Source organism: Prionailurus viverrinus, chromosome B2 (assembly GCF_022837055.1).
Source record: "Prionailurus viverrinus isolate Anna chromosome B2, UM_Priviv_1.0, whole genome shotgun sequence".
Lineage (NCBI taxonomy): Eukaryota > Metazoa > Chordata > Mammalia > Carnivora > Felidae > Prionailurus > Prionailurus viverrinus.
Genome location: NC_062565.1, coordinates 53,930,589 through 53,947,713, shown reverse-complemented (window position 1 = coordinate 53,947,713; position 17,125 = coordinate 53,930,589). Strand labels below are relative to the sequence as shown.

The 17,125-nt window shown below is 38.4% G+C and overlaps 1 protein-coding gene across 25 annotated transcripts in view; it reads left to right on the top strand.

Annotated features, from left to right (window-relative positions):
• The window catches only part of DST (dystonin), a 372,684-nt gene that overhangs the window by 267,200 nt on the left and 88,359 nt on the right, over nucleotides 1–17,125 (top strand). For all 25 annotated transcript variants that reach the window (XM_047859452.1, XM_047859460.1, XM_047859447.1 and 22 more), the window contains 4 exons: nucleotides 67–196; nucleotides 3,213–3,412; nucleotides 5,102–5,597; nucleotides 7,130–8,601. In XM_047859452.1, the coding sequence (XP_047715408.1) occupies nucleotides 67–196; nucleotides 3,213–3,412; nucleotides 5,102–5,597; nucleotides 7,130–8,601 (2,298 nt within the window). The remainder of the gene's footprint in view (nucleotides 1–66; nucleotides 197–3,212; nucleotides 3,413–5,101; nucleotides 5,598–7,129; nucleotides 8,602–17,125) is intronic.

The following is a 17,125-nucleotide window of genomic DNA, read 5'->3' as shown; positions in this document are numbered from 1 at the left end:
TTGTAATTGTGTTTTTGTCTTTTGATATTGACATACTTTAACACAGTTTTTTTTTCCTTTTGTTAGTCATTTGAGGCAGAACTGAAGCAAAATGTAAACAAAGTGCAGGAGTTGAAAGACAAATTGACAGAGCTGTTGGAGGAGAACCCAGATACTCCTGAGGCCCCCAAATGGAAACAGATGTTGACAGAAATTGGTATGTTAACCAGAGTCCACCAATAGAAAGAAGCACAATTATTTTTTAATCACAGTCTTTATCAGAAAAAAAATTATCCAACAGCCTCGGTTTACTTTTGAATTTGCCTTAATGTTTCGTGTTTAAAATGTTGCATATTTAAAAATACCATTTCTTTTTTTTAAATTTTTTTTTTCCAACGTTTATTTATTTTTGGGACAGAGAGAGACAGAGCATGAATGGGGGAGGGGCAGAGAGAGAGGGAGACACAGAATCGGAAACAGGCTCCAGGCTCTGAGCCATCAGCCCAGAGCCCGACGCGGGGCTCGAACTCACGGACCGCGAGATCGTGACCTGGCCGAAGTCGGACGCTTAACCGACTGCGCCACCCAGGCGCCCCTAAAAATACCATTTCAAATTATATTGTACTGAGACTTGGGGTATCTTGTATTTTTCTTGCTAAACACCATAACTAAGTTTAGTTTTATGAAGAGGGTAGATACTGGGAAATAAAATGCTATGCACTGAGTAACATGTTTTCATTACTGGTTTTTACTTGATTTTTGGTGTTTCTATTTTTTTATACTTTATTATATTTTAGTTTAAATATTTCTTACATGTGTATATGTGTGTGTGTATGTATTATGTACACACACACACACACACATATATATACATACATACATACATACATACACACATATATATTCCCTTTGGTCTGGAAAAGACAAACTCCCTTCTCCTTCATGAAGTTCCTTCTGGGACTCGTTTGGCCCCTACTGTGTGTTCTTCTCTTCCCCATCAGGGTTAAAAAGTAGCTCCCTACAGAAATCTAGTGATTTTCACTCTTTATCTAGAGTTATCCTCCCATCTCTATCCTGTCCCCATAGAAATGGTTTCTCCTAAACAAGGAACTTCCTTCACAAGCTCTATTATCTTATCACCCCATTTCACTATTATAATGATAAGGAAAATGCGCGTAAGACAATGGTACTAATTTTCCCTACTTCATAGTATTGTTTGGAGAATTCAATGAATTAATGTGTGTACGGCTCAGACAAGCTGTACCTGGCACATAATAACTGCTGTGTGTTTACTATGATTATAAGAAGAATTCTTTTACTTTCAATTGTTCCATTATGTTTAGCTAAATATTGTCCTTCCATTAGAGTCAGATATGCTATGATAAATTTAGAAATCTGTAAATATGTTTTAGTTTCAAAAGTTATTTTAAGGGATCCTAATGTTCTAAGCTATATTTAGTCCAACTATAGACTCCTATTGCATTATAATTAATTTGTCCCTAATTCAGTGGCTGTCACCTGGGGTATCAGAGTTACTTAGGACAGTATTATCAAGATACTTGAGAATAGGGGTGAGAGTAAGAAATGCATATTTCAAAAAATCTTCCCAATAAGATTTTGATATTTCTCCCTCCCAATTCATTATTTGAATTGCATTATTTTGTTGTCAGATTATATTTGATTGGAACATGCCATATAGAATGATGCTATCAGGTGAGGTTTTCGGGACTGGGTTCTATTAAAAACAGCCATTTATTGTACTGTGCTAGATGAAAAAATCTGTCAGGTCAACTAATCATGCCCATCAGTAACTGTTTATTGAGTGACTAATGTGTTCAAATGCTGGTCAATAACTCTTGGCCTCAGAGAGCATACTGTGTGAGGGTGGGAACAGCTTGAAAGCCTTCCTGGCAGAGAAATCTAGTAGAATTGTGACGAAGGACAGGGCTGGGGTATACAGAGAGGAGATAGGGCTGTTTTAGGTATGGGGCTTAGGTAAGCAGAAGCCTGTTTGGATGATAATGGTAGGATAAACAGGGCTAGCTTAGAGGTTTCATCTCAGACTGCATACCCTCTACTGTTAGGGATTAGGGTCAGTTTGTGGGAGGCCTTGAATGTGAGGCAGAAGTCTTCCTATTTTATCATCTAGGTGGTGAGGAGTTAGTTATTGAAGGATATGAGCACAGAAATTACATATTTAAGTGATTTTTTTAAGGGAAATTATTTTAGAACCAAATTGGTTGCAGCTGGGATACCCTAATTACAAGGAAACCCGTGGTAAGACTAGTAGTCTAGGACTGTAGTTCTCAAAGGTGTGCTCCTGGGAGCAACAGCATCAGTGTCACCTGGGAACTTTCCAGAAATGCAGAATTTCAGCCCCCACTTCAGACCTCCTGAATTGTAAATTTTGGGGATGGGGCCGAGCAACCTGTATCCCTCCAGGTCATTCTAATGCAGCTGGGGTTTGAGAAACACTAGTCTAGGCACACCATGATGAGGACCAAAATGGCGTTAGGACACTAGGAATGTAAAGGATGGGTTTCAGGTTTTATGATCAAGGATATAGGAGTTCGGAGAGTCATGAAAGAACATTCTGAATTATTGTTTCTCAGTGACGTGGAAGAGAGAATAACCTTTCAAAGTAATCTAAAATCGGAAAAATCTGCCAGTTTCGATAGGAATAAAAAGTGATTTTTTTTATGTTAAGTGTGAAGGTTCGGTGAGATTTCCTAGTGTAACTTTCAAGCAGCTGGTTGTCAGTGGTGATTTAAATAAAATAGAATGGGTGTGGATATACAAACGTGGGAGTCATTTGCCCAGAATTGATCATTGAAGATTTCCTATTAAAGGAAAGAATTAATGTTCATTGTTCTAGTAGGGCAGTTATTGTTGAATAAACAGACTGTATAGGACCTCTAGAAGAAATGAGGGTCTCCGGATCCTGTTTGATTTAAGGAATATTCCATATTATTCTACATTATCTTCTAGGGTCAGATTCAAATTTATTTTTCATGTACTTCGGTTGATACCCAGCACCAGCATCATAAAATCTGTATCATTAAATGCCATTAACCCTTAGAGTAGGCTTTAATCGACTGTGTAAGAAGAGTTACAAAGATGCAATGATAGCCACCTATGTATCATTCTGAGTCCTATCCTGCAGTCTTCATACATGTAGTGATGTTAATGTATAAAAACCAAACACCTCTTTTATTTTTATCTTTTTCTTTTAGATTCTAAGTGGCAAGAACTCAATCAATTAACAGTTGATAGACAACAAAAACTGGAAGAATCCTCTAATAATCTAACCCAATTCCAGACGGTAGAGGCTCAGTTAAAACAGTGGCTTGTGGAAAAAGAACTGATGGTCAGTGTTCTTGGGCCCTTGTCAATTGACCCAAATATGCTAAACACACAAAGGCAGCAGGTGCAGGTGAGTGTTACATGACTTGACTTAATAAGACAAGTGTTTTCATTATAAATACATTAGCTGTGGACAGTATGTGCTTAAACTGCCTTGAAGTGTATTTGTCATGTTTCAGATGCCCATAAGATAACATCCTGAGGTTAGTGGGGAAACCCCCAGGGAACCAAAGCCAGGAGGCATCAGTCTCCTGAGCCCATGAGTGTGTCAAGTCCCTTGATCATTTGAGTCATATTGTGGTTTGTGCCGACCCTGTTAAAAAGGGCCTTCTTTGAAATATTAATGTGATTGTATAAGTAATTACATTTTTATGAGAAGCTGGTATATGCTTTTTATTGTTTAGAAATTGCTCCTTTGAGGTTTTATTCATTTTGATTGTGGTAGAAGATAATGAAACTTGTAAAACTCATGCAATACAGCCCTGAGGGGTGGAAAGACAGAATAAGAAGAGGAGAAAGAGTAAGCAAAACAGAGAGGGAACCTTGAAACAGAGTGGGTTAGACCAGTCTAATTACAAAGTGGATAAATCCACAAGGAGAAAAAAAATACATGAAATTTAAGTCAGAGAGAAAAAGCTCCATTTTGGTTCCAGTTAGATTTCCTCCTGTATATGTAGTGGTATTAGAGCAGTGCGGCTAATCCTGTACTTTTGAAAACACAAATCAGTCTTGGTAGTTTAGAGTCAACATGTCCTAGTTCATATTATGTTCTTACCCTGAAGATAGTGAAAACAAAAGATATAAATAAATATTTGGCAGAAACAATTGCCCCTAGTCTTGGTAGTCTCCCTAAGATAGATAAAATATTATACTACAATTTAGGGGGTGCCTGGGTGGCTCAGTTGCTTAAGTGTCTGACTCTTGTTTTTGGCTCAGGTCATGATACCACATTTTGTAGGATCAAACCCCACATCAGGCTCTGCGCTGATAGCACGCAGCCTGCTAGGTATTCTCTCTCTCTCTCTCTCTCTCTCTCTCTCTCTCTCTGCCCCTCCCCGCCCAGCCACCCCTCCCCACTGGCTCACACACATGCACGCACACTGTCTCAAAATAAATAAACATTTAAAAACTTAATATAAAAAGGAAATTTTTCGATCATTCATTTTATAACGAGAGTCAGTGTTGAGCCTGCACATTCTGAGCAACATGATTTATTGGCTAAAATTTTTATATAGAGTATAAATGTCAATAATCTTATATTTAAAAGAGCTTTTATAAATCAATGCACCATGAGTTAATGTATTCTAACATTGTTATCACTGAACATTTCCTTTGGTGTAAAATGCTATAGAGAGCATTTAAAATATCCTACCAAGAGACAACTACAAGTAGGAAAATACAAATTTGGTGTTTGTGTGATATGAACTTGTCCAATAGCAGTGCTTGTCTTTGTATATGAAAATTTGTACATGGGTTTTTGTTCATTTTGCCCAGACTGCTATATTTACTCTCTTTTCCCCTTTGAGGGATATTATTTTAGACAAAATGTTATCTCTGTGAAGCACCACTGCTCTTTGGATTAATTTAAGATAACTGCACTGCCCTTGAAATAAAAGCTAGGAAAACAGGAACTAAAAAACAAAAGTAAAAACTAGATAAGTAAATACCATTTATGTCTGTTTAGAAACTCAAAGCTCTGTTTTCCATAATTATCCACTAACTTGTATGTTTATTTACCCTTGTTACCTCTTTGCCTTAGATCCTGCTGCAAGAATTTGATACTCGGAAGCCTCAATATGAGCAGCTAACTGCAGCTGGTCAGAGCATTTTGAGCAGACCTGGTGAACACCCCTCTTTCCATGGGATTGTGAAAGAGCAACTGGCAGCTGTGACCCAAAAGTGGGACAGCCTAACAGGACAATTGAGTGACAGATGTGACTGGATCGACCAAGCCATTATTAAGAGCACACAGTATCAAAGCCTGCTGAGAAGCCTTTCTGATAAACTGAGTGACTTGGATAATAAACTCATCACTAGTGCGGCTGTGAGCACGCACCCTGATGCCATGAAACAGCAGTTGGAAGCAGCCCAAAAAATGAAGCAGGAACTAGAGCAGGAAATGAAACAGATAAAGGTGGCCCAGGCCCTCTGTGAGGATTTGTCAGCACTGGTTAAAGAAGAGTACTTGAAAGCAGAACTGAGTAGGCAACTAGAAGGCATCATAAAGTCATTTAAGGATATTGAACAAAAAACAGGTTGGTCTGTCTTCTTTTAATACATATATTTCCTGGAAATAGAGATCAAGTATTGCCTGCTCTGTATTTCCAAGCTGTTGCCAGGAAGCTAGGACCCTAAAGAGAGTCTGCCCTCACTGAAATTGTAGATGGAGAAGGGGCCACTCACATGAGCACAGAGAGTCATTCTCTGTTCACGTGCAGATGCAACATCGGGGAAATTCTGCACACATAATTGGCAAAAATCCCTTGAACGAAGGCCCTTTGAAATTTCAGATATTTCAACCTGGTTTTTAAAAGATATAAATGTTTGGGGCACCTGGGTGGCGCAGTCGGTTAAGCGTCCGACTTCAGCCAGGTCACGATCTCGCGGTCTGTGAGTTCGAGCCCCGCGTCAGGCTCTGTGCTGACAGCTCAGAGCCTGGAGCCTGCTTCGGATTCTGCGTCTCCCTCTCTCTGTCTGCCCCCTGCTCTGCTCACACTCTGTCTCTGTCTCTCAAAAAGTGAATAAACATTAAAAAAAATAAAAAATAAATAAAATAAGGTAAAAGATCTAAATGTTTTTGTCTTGTGACAGTTTCACTGCATCAGAAAAACAGATGAATACAGTTATTAAAAAGGCTTTGTATCATTTTCTCATCTACAGTTACTTTGTTTCATTCTGCCGCAGACAGCTTTTCTAAAGAAATGTGTGAAAGAGAAGCATTTGGCACTATGTTTCTCTCTCACCTACTGTGGCCATAATTCTGTGACAGATGAGCCAGGATGTGTCAGAGGCAGTGGTAGTGAGTTACTGCACGTTAGAATGGCCTGCATTTGGCTGCTATCTTTGTTCTGTTTGAAAGTAACACTGAGTGCCTTGCACCTAGTAAATACTCAGTTTATACTTTTTTAATTGATTGGATTTATTTATTGATCATAGCAGCCGTTTCACATTTACTCCTTTATTTTGACAGGATATTGGTAATGAATATTAGCTAGCGTGTTGGTGATTATTCCTGTTACAACCACTTTTATGTGACAGGCAGTAAGCTAAGAACTTTACATGTGCTGTCATTTAATCGCCACAATAGCTTCTATTGCTTTTGCCAATTTACATTTGGGGAAATGAGGCTCAGAGGTTTAGTCATCTGTCCAGGGTCTTCCAGCATTTTGAGAGGCCAGGCTGGAACCCTAACCCCTGTAGTCCCCAGGTGCTCCGTAGTGCCCCTATGACAGGTACAAATCACGGAAGTGGAAAAGTCAGATTTTACAGGAGGTGGATTATTTACCAGAATAACGTGAACTCTGAACAGTTATCACTTCCTCGTACTGGAATGGAGTTGGCTCCAGGATCTAGCCTTGACAGCCTCTGTTCTTCCTGTGGTGCTCCCCTCCTGCTCCTCCTCAGCCTCCATGTCGGACTTGAGCTCACTTGTAGTTCTTACAGTTAGTGCTAACAGGCTTTCCTTTTAGCCAGTTCTGTACGTTTATTTGGTGGTCTTTCTCTTGGCTTTTCGCAGACAGAATTACATTTTGATGAAAAATAAACATGTCTGTGATTTCATTTTTAGAGAATCATGTTCAGCACCTTCAGTCAGCCTGTGCGAGCTCTCACCAATTTCAGCAAATGTCTCGAGACTTTCAGGCTTGGCTGGATACAAAGAAAGAAGAGCAAAACAAGTGTCCCCCCATATCAGCCAAACTCGATGTCTTGGAGTCCTTAATTAAAGATCAGAAAGACTTTAGTAAAACTTTGTCTGCTCAGTCTAATATTTATGAAAAAACCATTGCAGAAGGTGAAAATCTCTTGTTAAAAACACAAGGGTCTGAGAAGGCAGCCTTACAGTTACAACTTAACTCAATTAAAACCAACTGGGATGGATTTAATAAGCAGGTGAAAGAACGGGAAGACAGGGTAAAAGATTCACTGGAAAAAGCCCTCAAGTACAGAGAGCATGTAGAGACTCTCCGGCCATGGATAGACAAATGTCAAAATAACCTGGAGGAAATAAAATTTTGCTTGGATTCTGCTGAAACAGAGAATTCTGTTGCCAAGTTACAGTCTCTGCAGAAGGAAATGAACCAACACTTGGGGATGGTAGAACTGCTAAACAATGCAGCCAATAGCTTGCTCAGTGTCTGTGAGGTAGATAAAGAGGCTGTTACAGATGAGAATAAATCACTGATCCAGAAAGTAGACATGGTCACCGAGCAACTTCACAGTAAGAAGTTCTCTCTGGAGAACATGGCCCAGAAGTTTAAAGAATTTCAAGAAGTTTCCAAAGAAGCTAAAAGGCAGCTTCAGTGTGCAAAGGAGCAGCTAGATGTCTACGATTCCTTAGGACCCCAGGCCTACAGTAACAAATACCTGACTGTGTTGCAGACTCAGCAGAAGACCCTTCAGACCTTGAAACATCAGGTAGATTTGGTCAAGGGGCTTGCACAAGACCTTGTGGTAGAAGCTTCAGACTCAAAGGGAACCTCTGATGTTTTATTACAAGCAGAAACCTTAGCTCAAGAACATAGTGCATTGAGTCAACAGGTTGATGAAAGGTGTTCATTCTTAGAAACCAAGCTTCAGGGCATTGGGCATTTTCAGAATACCATCCGAGAAATGTTTTCTCAGTTTGCAGAGTTCGATGATGAACTAGATAGTATGGCCCCAGTGGGGAGAGATGTAGAAACATTGCAAAAGCAAAAGGAGGATATCAAAGCCTTTCTGAAGAAACTAGAAGCCCTCATAGCAAGCAACGACAATGCTAATAAAACCTGCAAGAGGATGCTGGCCATGGAAGAAACCTCTCCTGATCTTGTTGGAATCAAAAGGGACTTGGAAGCTTTAAGCAAACAATGCAACAAGTTACTGGACCGAGCACAAGCCCGAGAAGAGCAAGTTGAAGGGACGGTTGAGCGTCTTGAAGAATTCTACAGCAAACTGAAGGAATTCTCTACTCTGCTTCAGAAGGCTGAAGAACATGAAGAGTCTCAAGGCCCTGTTGGTATGGAAACAGAGACCATTAACCAACAGCTTAATGTGTTCAAGGTAGGGAATTCTTCATTTTTATATTTAAAAAAAATTTTTAATTTTCACTTTTAAAGAGAATTTTTATTTCATATCTTTATTTTTTATTTTTATTAGAAAAATAAATTTTTATTATTTTTCGTTATTAAAATAAATTTATAATTGGTATCTGAAGGAGATTGCCTATTTTGTAGAACCTTCTAATATGGCTGTCATGTAGCGAGCGTTTGAGCCTGAAGGAGCATGTTATGGGGGTAACATCCAGGCATGTGGGGACTTGCAAGCTTACTAGGGATTTGGGCCCTCATGGAATAAAACCTGAGATAATATCAAGAGGTCAAAGGGTACTTGAAAAGTTTTAGGCAAGCCTAAAACTAACATTTTAGAGTCTGCGTCTGATGTCATTTACAACTGACATCTGGAGTGAGCAAAGCCATGTTTTGAACTCTGCTGCAGAGGCCAGCGTATAACACAAAAAGCTTGTTCTCTTCATGTTTGTCTCCCAGCATTTTGTTTAGATGGTGAATTATAGTCTGTTCCTGCTCTTTCCCTTTTTATAGTCTTCTTATCCTTCTTAATTTAATTTCTTTTGTAAACTTTTTCTTCCAGAAGTTCATATTTGTAAAAGCAGAGTGGAGTTCCATGTTGTAATCCTGGTTTTATAAAACAAAGATCTTGGGCTCACACTCCAGAGGATTAGGAAAAAAATTATTTTTGATTGGACTGCAAGCTCCTCCGTGCCAAGAAACGTCTGCCACTTGATGGCACTGAGTGATGCTTAATAAATGGAACATTAGATAAAAATGGTGGGCAGCATTCAGTGTCACTGGTTTCGACCTCATTTATGACAGTATGAGTGAGAGTTGCATCTCCACAGTGGACAAAGACAGGTTCAACCCTGCACCAAGGAGGTCCTAAGTATTGGGACTGCATGGGACCTATATCAGTCTTTGGGGTTGGCATGGGTCTTGTTCTATTCATGAGGTATGTTTTGCTTTGCAGTAAAGACCAGTATGACGGTAAGTCCCACCACTAGCACATAAAGGATAAAACAAGGCCAAATGAAAATAGAGCTTGCAAAACTATAAATTATTTCCCATGAGAAATGAATATGAATCAGATGGACTATCATATTCTACGTTGTTATACTTGGTATAGTGTTTCCTTTGCTCATCTTTAATAACGCTATTTAGGTGACTGACTTTTGAAAAATAACTTCTTATTACTATTATGGTCATTTGGTATTCATAAAACACATTTATAAAATGTGTTTAAGGCCTGGTTCCTTCAGGGCTTAAAAATCTGTGATTCTGTATAGATCTTGATTTCTGAAGGTGAAGGAAGTGTTAACCTTAAAAAATAAAACTGGCAGGTACTTTACCAGCAAAAGATAGACTTACTTGAGAATAGCAGAGAATTGCGATGGGGGACAAGCATGCCAGGGCAAAACCATAGGCAAGTCTGGAGAACAAAGGAGAGGAACATTGTTTTATGGAGGAAGGCTAGAAGTAGAGAAGGCTGTTGTCAACAAAAAGTCTATTGGAGTAAACTGGGGTTTGAAAGTGTAGCGGCTTCTCACTGGCTGACTTGTTCTGTCTCTCCTGGGCTGGACTGTTGTGGGGATCGGGGTGGAGGGTTAAGTCCTTCCTTCTGCCTGCCCTGCGGTAGAGTAGTATCCACCTGCGAGGTGTGATTGTTCCTGTGGGATTTGCAATTGAGGACTGAGTGGTAGGGCATGAGAGCTCCCCCTGCTGAACTTCCCATTTTAGTGAGGTTTCCCTCAATTAATTTTCACAAAAGCTACCTTACAGTTGATTTGACTTCCCTAATTACTCTGTCAAACTTTCCTATTTCTGCTTTGCAAAATAGAGATTTCCTATGAGAGAATTCACTCTCGGAAAAACAACGTTCTGGGGCACCTGGGCAGCTCAGTCGGCTAAGCAGCCAACTCTTGATTTCTGCTCAGGTCATGATCTCAGGGTTCACGGGATTGAGCCCCATGTTGGGCTGTGCACTGACAGTATGGAGCCTGCTTGGGATTCTCTGTCTCCTTCTCCTACTGCCCTTCCCCTGCTTGTGCTGTATTTCTCGCCCTCTCCCTCCCCCTCCCCCTCCCCCAAAATAAATAAATAAACTTTAAAAAAATAATAAAAAATAAAATGTTCTGTGGCCATTGCTGCGTCACAGGTCTGGGGGAGAGCTTGATAAGTGAGTCCCTGGAGTTTTCTATAGAACCCTGACAAAATCTGAATGCTTAAATGACAGTAATCAAGTAGTCTTCTTCCTAATGAAATTGAAGCATGTTCAGTGCTTTTGTGAAACCTATCATTTCTCTGGATTTTTCTGTGAATTTGTGTAGGAAAAAGGCCTTCATTTCTCTTTACAACTTCAACTACTTGTAAGAAAATGGGCAAAAGTAATAATATTGGTGCCACTGCTTGTCGATACCTCCTTCTTTGTGTTCCCAAGCATGAATACAGTGAAAAAAATGGGCTCTCCATGCAGAGAATTCTTTTGAAAGTAAGAAAAAGCAAGGTAGGACGAGCACTCTCACCACTGCATGGAAAGTGTTTTGCAAACTGAAAAGCACTAAAGCATCATTACCATTAATGTTACAGAGATTGTTCTGTTTGATTGTGAAGAGAAATAAAGTGGTCACTTCTTCTAAAATAAACCACTTAGCATGCTGTGTTGTCTCTTTTCTGATTACTTTGGAAGCAGTTGATTGATTTTAATGAAATTTAGTAATAAAGAACATCTTGACATAACTTCAGTGTCTTGAGACCTAGGGACTCAAAAAGAAGCTTCCAAGTGGACAAATCACCTGCATTTAATATATTTCAGCAACAGAGGGGAAAAAATAACAAGAATGTTGTTGTGGTAAATAAAGATGGTGGCATACAGTCACTTATTCTGTTTATTTGTACATGTATGTTTTTTAAAAAGCAGTTACAAGCAGTTAACATTTACGGAGGGCTTAGTATGTGTTAAACATTATTCTAAATCCTGTCTTTAGTTCTGTTAACAGTCCTGAAACATGGATGCTATCATTATGATCCCCATCTTGTGTAAGGAAGCTGAGAGCCAGGGGTTAGGTGACCTGCCCAAGGTCACACAGGTAGTAAATATCACAGCTTGGATGTTTTGGTGGAAATAATGCAGAACACTGTGTCAGTTTGACTCATCGTGATGCACATCTGATACTTCTCTGGGAAATTTTGAGTCATCTCTTCTGTAGCGTAATTTGGGTGAGCTAAGTAACCATTGTCCATTTCGAACCAAAAACACCAGGAATACTTACTTGATGAAAGTGTTTTATAAAACCGGCTGTGGTGAGAAACATGAAGTAAATGTGTGTGAACCTGGCTTAGAACCTGATGCGTGGATGCTGTAATGACGTCATCAGTGATGCAGTGATGACGGTGACCACCACCGCTGCGGTGGAATCAGAACCAAACAGTTCATGGTCTTCCTGATGGTGTCTCTCTTGATTAAGTTGGCCAATTAATCTGTGTACAATTCAGATTCTAATTTAGTTTTCCTTGGACAGTTAGGCTTTGGTTGAACATTAGTTTTGACATGCTATTTTAGGAAAATTAAAACAAGTAGAATAATCTGTATCAAGTGAAAAACTAATAGTTTGCTAAAAATAACTATTAGTTTTTATGATTTCTAAAAATAGAAGAGAACTGAAGTACTGGGTCTATTTTTATTATAGACTTTGAAATGTAATTTAGTTTGGCATTACTCTATCTGGTAGCTTTAGTTGAACCCAATCATGGATAAAATCTTATAACAATTTTCCATAATAGCAAGTTTGGAATATGACTGAAACTTAGTAGCTATCACCCAGTTACTCAGTAGGAGGTGTCTTCTATTCACTGGGAGGGTAATAGATTATTTAAACTAGATAAGGCAGACCTCTCTGCTTCCATTTTTTTCCCCTAAAAATTATCCTAAGAAATAGCAGCTAATATCCTTGAAAGTTCAAAATTAATTCATGTTTAAGATACCAACCCAAACATAATAATTAAAAACAAATGCTGTTCTCAACCAAATGTCCTAATTCACTGTCAGTGAAAGCTATTCCAAGTCTTTGAAAATATTACCTTTTGTGTTAGCTTGAAGTCTTTAAACTATTTTGATTGTGTGAGTTCTGTTTACCATATGTTTTCTGACTTCTAAATATTAGTCATTGGACTAAAATGTATGCAGTGTGAGGTGTTTTCTATTACTGTTGATAACTAAAGTATCATTTTTCTACTTATACTTCTCTATATTACATTAAATTCTATGCACACTGTCATCCATTCCTAGGCAGAAGGGGAAAAATTCCCTTTGGTGTTCCCCCATCCCTACCTCCTGGTAAAGATTACTAGCCTAAGATTATCTTCAAGTCTAAATGACGTTATTAAGTAATATTAATATTTCCACATTTTTATTTATCAAAGACACATGTAGCCTACTCGCATACAAGGAACATGTCCCAGCAGTTCCTGTGATGTCATCAACAGCCAGTCAGATCTTCTGATCATCCTGAAGTAATCACTATCACTGTATTGAATTGATTTAACTTCAGTGAAGATCAAAGAAACTTGATGTTTCAATAAGCATATACACCCTTCACACCTCTATCTAGGCCATGGTAAAATGTTTTACCTCAGAACCTGTTTACTGTTTATTCTGGCCACTCTGGTGCTGCCCCAAATTGTCATTCAGTTTGTCCCCACAAATGAACATATCACCAGTACAAAGCTCTCTAACCCAATTTCTTTTTATTTTGAAAATTGAAATAGTACTACATAGAGCAAAGAATTTTTTTAATGTTTATTTTAAAGAGAGAGAGAGAGACTGTGCACATGCGCTAGTCGGGGAGGGAAAGGGGGGGGAGACAGAGGTTCCAAAGAGGATCCTATGCTGACAGCAGCGGGCCCTATGTGGGGCTCAAACCCACGAACTGTGAGATCATGACTTGAGCCCAAGTTGGATGCTTAACTGACCGAGCCACCCAGGTGCCCCCCAAATTTTTTAAAAAAATTATTTATTTTGAGAGAAAGAGAGAAATGGGGAGGGGCAGAGAGAGAGAGAGAGCGAGAGAGAGAGAGACGGAGAGAGAGAATCCCCAGCAGGCTCCACACTGTCAGTACAGAACCCGATGTGAGGTTCGAACTCACAAACCATGAAGTAATGACCTGAATTGAAATCAAGAGTCTGACACTTAACCTGAGCCATCCAGATGTCCTGGGAGCAGAGAATTTTTAAGCCAAGCTGAAACCATAGAACACCTGCCTAATTTGCTGTGATACATGTTCTCTGGTCCAGGTAAAGTCATTGTTTAACCCAGGTGTCTTCATTTGGATAGTGGGTGAGCTACAATGCCAGTTATCATGAGACAAGTGAAACCAGGCAGTTTGAGCCTTATTTGTAAATAGTATTGCTGAAATAAATCACTTTCCAAATATCTTCCTAAGATATTTATGAAATGATCCTAAAACAATGTCTGTGATGTCACCATATTTTTAAAGATAAAATTATCCAAAGATACACTTTAACACAGTGGATTTTAAAGAGGGTGCCCGTGTTGTTATGTAGAGGCCCATGACAAATCGTTCCCCATTTTTGTTGAGGACAGGAGGATATTAAATAAGGCTGTTGCATAAGAAGTTTTTCTTAGGGAAAAAAATTCTTACTTGACTGGACTTCTGTTAATTAGAGTATATTAGCAAGGCACTTGCACGATGCTTTTCCTCTAGTATTTTTAAAAATGAAAATGTTCTCACTATAGAAACCATAACTTGATGCATAGACCTTATGGGAAGATCACATCATTCAATCAGCTACATCAACATGGAATTTAAGATTTTAGGAAGAAGGAATATCATACATGCTGGGTAAGAGAGAAATCCTACCCAAGCAGAGACCACCATAATCATGCCACAAAGAGCCGGCGCTGATCTGTGTGCTATCAGTAATCCCTCATATTCTCCTGTGAGAATATGACATAGCATAACACAGGGGTGCCCCGCTTCATACATCAAACACGAGAATGTACTGTACTGAAAGGAGTGACTAAAGGGAAGTTGGCACTGTGGGTTCTCTTCCTGCTTTTTGCTAACTAACGCTGTCACTCTTTATGCTGCGTGGTCCTCTCTTCTCTTGCTTCAATTAAGATTGGGGAATTACAGTAGGTTGTTCTGACGGCAGTTTTAGCCAGAGATTTTATAAGGCAGGGTAGGAATGGGGATTCTTTTTTTTCTTTTCTTTTTTTTTTTGGTTGTTTTGATGTTAACGGGGTAAACCTGTATCACCATTTTAAAGCAATCCCCCAAGAGCACAAAACTGCAGCTTCTACTGTCATTATCATAGGCGTCCCTTTAGATAAAAGGTGTTCTACATAATTTATTAATGTGGAAAGTTGCTTAAAGGTGCATGTGTGTCTTTGTGCATGTGAGACAGAATTTGCTTTGTGGCTATAAAATTACACATTGGTTTCCTGTTAAGAAAAGTTTGACCTGTAAATGTTTTATAAACGGTTGTCTCCATCTACAGTCGTTCATAAAACAGTGTCTCACAGAGGTAAATGCTGTGATTGTAAGTTAAGGGAAGAGCTTTTGGAGCTGTCCAGGAACCAGAATACCCTGAGAAAATCTCTGTGCTCACCTATCCTGTTCCTCACTTGCCTTTAATCACCTTAATTTTAAGACTACTTTATTTCTTTGGTAGTGTTTTAGTATGAAAAGTGTTTTCAGGTTTTGTCTGGTTTTTGGTTTTCTGAAGGAAGTTGAAGGGGATCATTAACAGGTGCATTGGTTTTGCTTACTGGATGGCTTAAAAAAAGAACTTTACCTTTTAGAAGTTACAGTGCACATATGCATATATTTCAATTAATAATGTTACATATAGAATCACTTTATGTTAGGTAGAATTTTTTTATCCACTGTCATCTGAAAACCATATTGAAGATAGAAGAAAAACAGTATTTCCGTAACTCACAGGAAAAATAGCAAGTGCCGATTAAAGCTATTAGCTAACATTCACATCAAGATAAATTCCCATCAAGATCAAACAGTAAATCTGTTAAGTGTTTCTAAAGTTATTTCCTTTGTGGTGGGGTCTGCATATCCTACTTTATTTTAAATATAAACTATTTCCACTGAAATAAATAGCTATTGCATATCCATCTGATAAATACCCTCAAAAATCCTTTAGTCATTTATGTGAAGAAGTTTATTAGTTTGAAAACTAAAAACATGGGTTCTTTCAGTTTTCATTATCTAGTGGTGCATCTGTTTGAGAAAGAACAGAATTTGTTGCTCCTAAGGCTTATTTTTGCATCACGGCAAAAAACAAAAAACCCCAACAGATCACATGTTTCTTGTTTGCCTTCTGATCCAGATTTCAGTAGCAAGCCATTGGGCCGGGAAAATACTTCTGTCAGTTTTCATGGATAATATTGCATTTACTCACACATTTTCTACTTACTGCACATTGAGTTTCTTAATATCGCCAGTCTTTCAGCTCTAAAAACTCCATGTATCAGTTGATAAAATTAGCCTTTAGCTTTTCTATGAAATGGATTGTTGCACTTAATTCTAAGAGTTTTCAGTAATTATTCTTTTCAAAGACTTAATTTAACTTTAGAAAAATAAAATGAGAATGTGGTTCTACTTTGCTCATTTTTCAGTTGGAATTTGTGTGCTTTTCCAAAATCATCTGCCTTTAGAAGATACTTTAGCTAGATCACATCTAGTAGGCAACATAAAGTAAGTAAAGTCACATTTGGGGAACATTTAACATTATGACTTTTGTATATATGAAATAACAGTGTTGACTATTTTTCAGAAAAACTTTGCTTATTTTATTCATTGTGTATTTCTCTCTTATGAAAATGTGAGAGATCTAGATATAATGATTAATATTTAACAGTTTAATATAGCTTAATTTTGTTAGTATCAGAAACTTTCACATTTAAAGTATCTGTAAACAGGGGCGCCCGGGTGGCTCAGTCGGTTGAGGGTCTGACTTTGGCTCAGGTCATGATCCCACAGCTTGTGAGTTGAAGCCCTGCATCAGGCTCTGTGCTGACAGCTCAGAGCCGGGAGCCTGCTTCAGATTCTGCGTCTCCCTCTCTCTCTGCCCCGTACCCACTCATGCTCTGTCTCTCTCTGGCTTAAAAATAATAAAACATTTTTTAAAAAGTAAAAAAAAAAATAAAGTAGCTGTAAATAAGTCAGATTTGGGAGGAAGAGATAAACCAGTCTAGTTTTGCTCTAAATGTAAGAGTTCTTTAGTTATCCAGATAGATTTTTGGAATGTGATTTTAAGTAACAAAGGTATATCTATATATCCTTATCTTTATAAACACATGTAGGTATGTATATAATTGTCATAACTACCAGTATAACATTAATAGTTCAAATTTTAACTTGAAACAGAATTATTAGGCTCATCATTTATAGGATTAGTTGAAATTAGTTTAATAAAACAGGAATTCTGTTATTAAATAAATGGCATGTACTTAAACATAATCACCAAAGAGCATTTT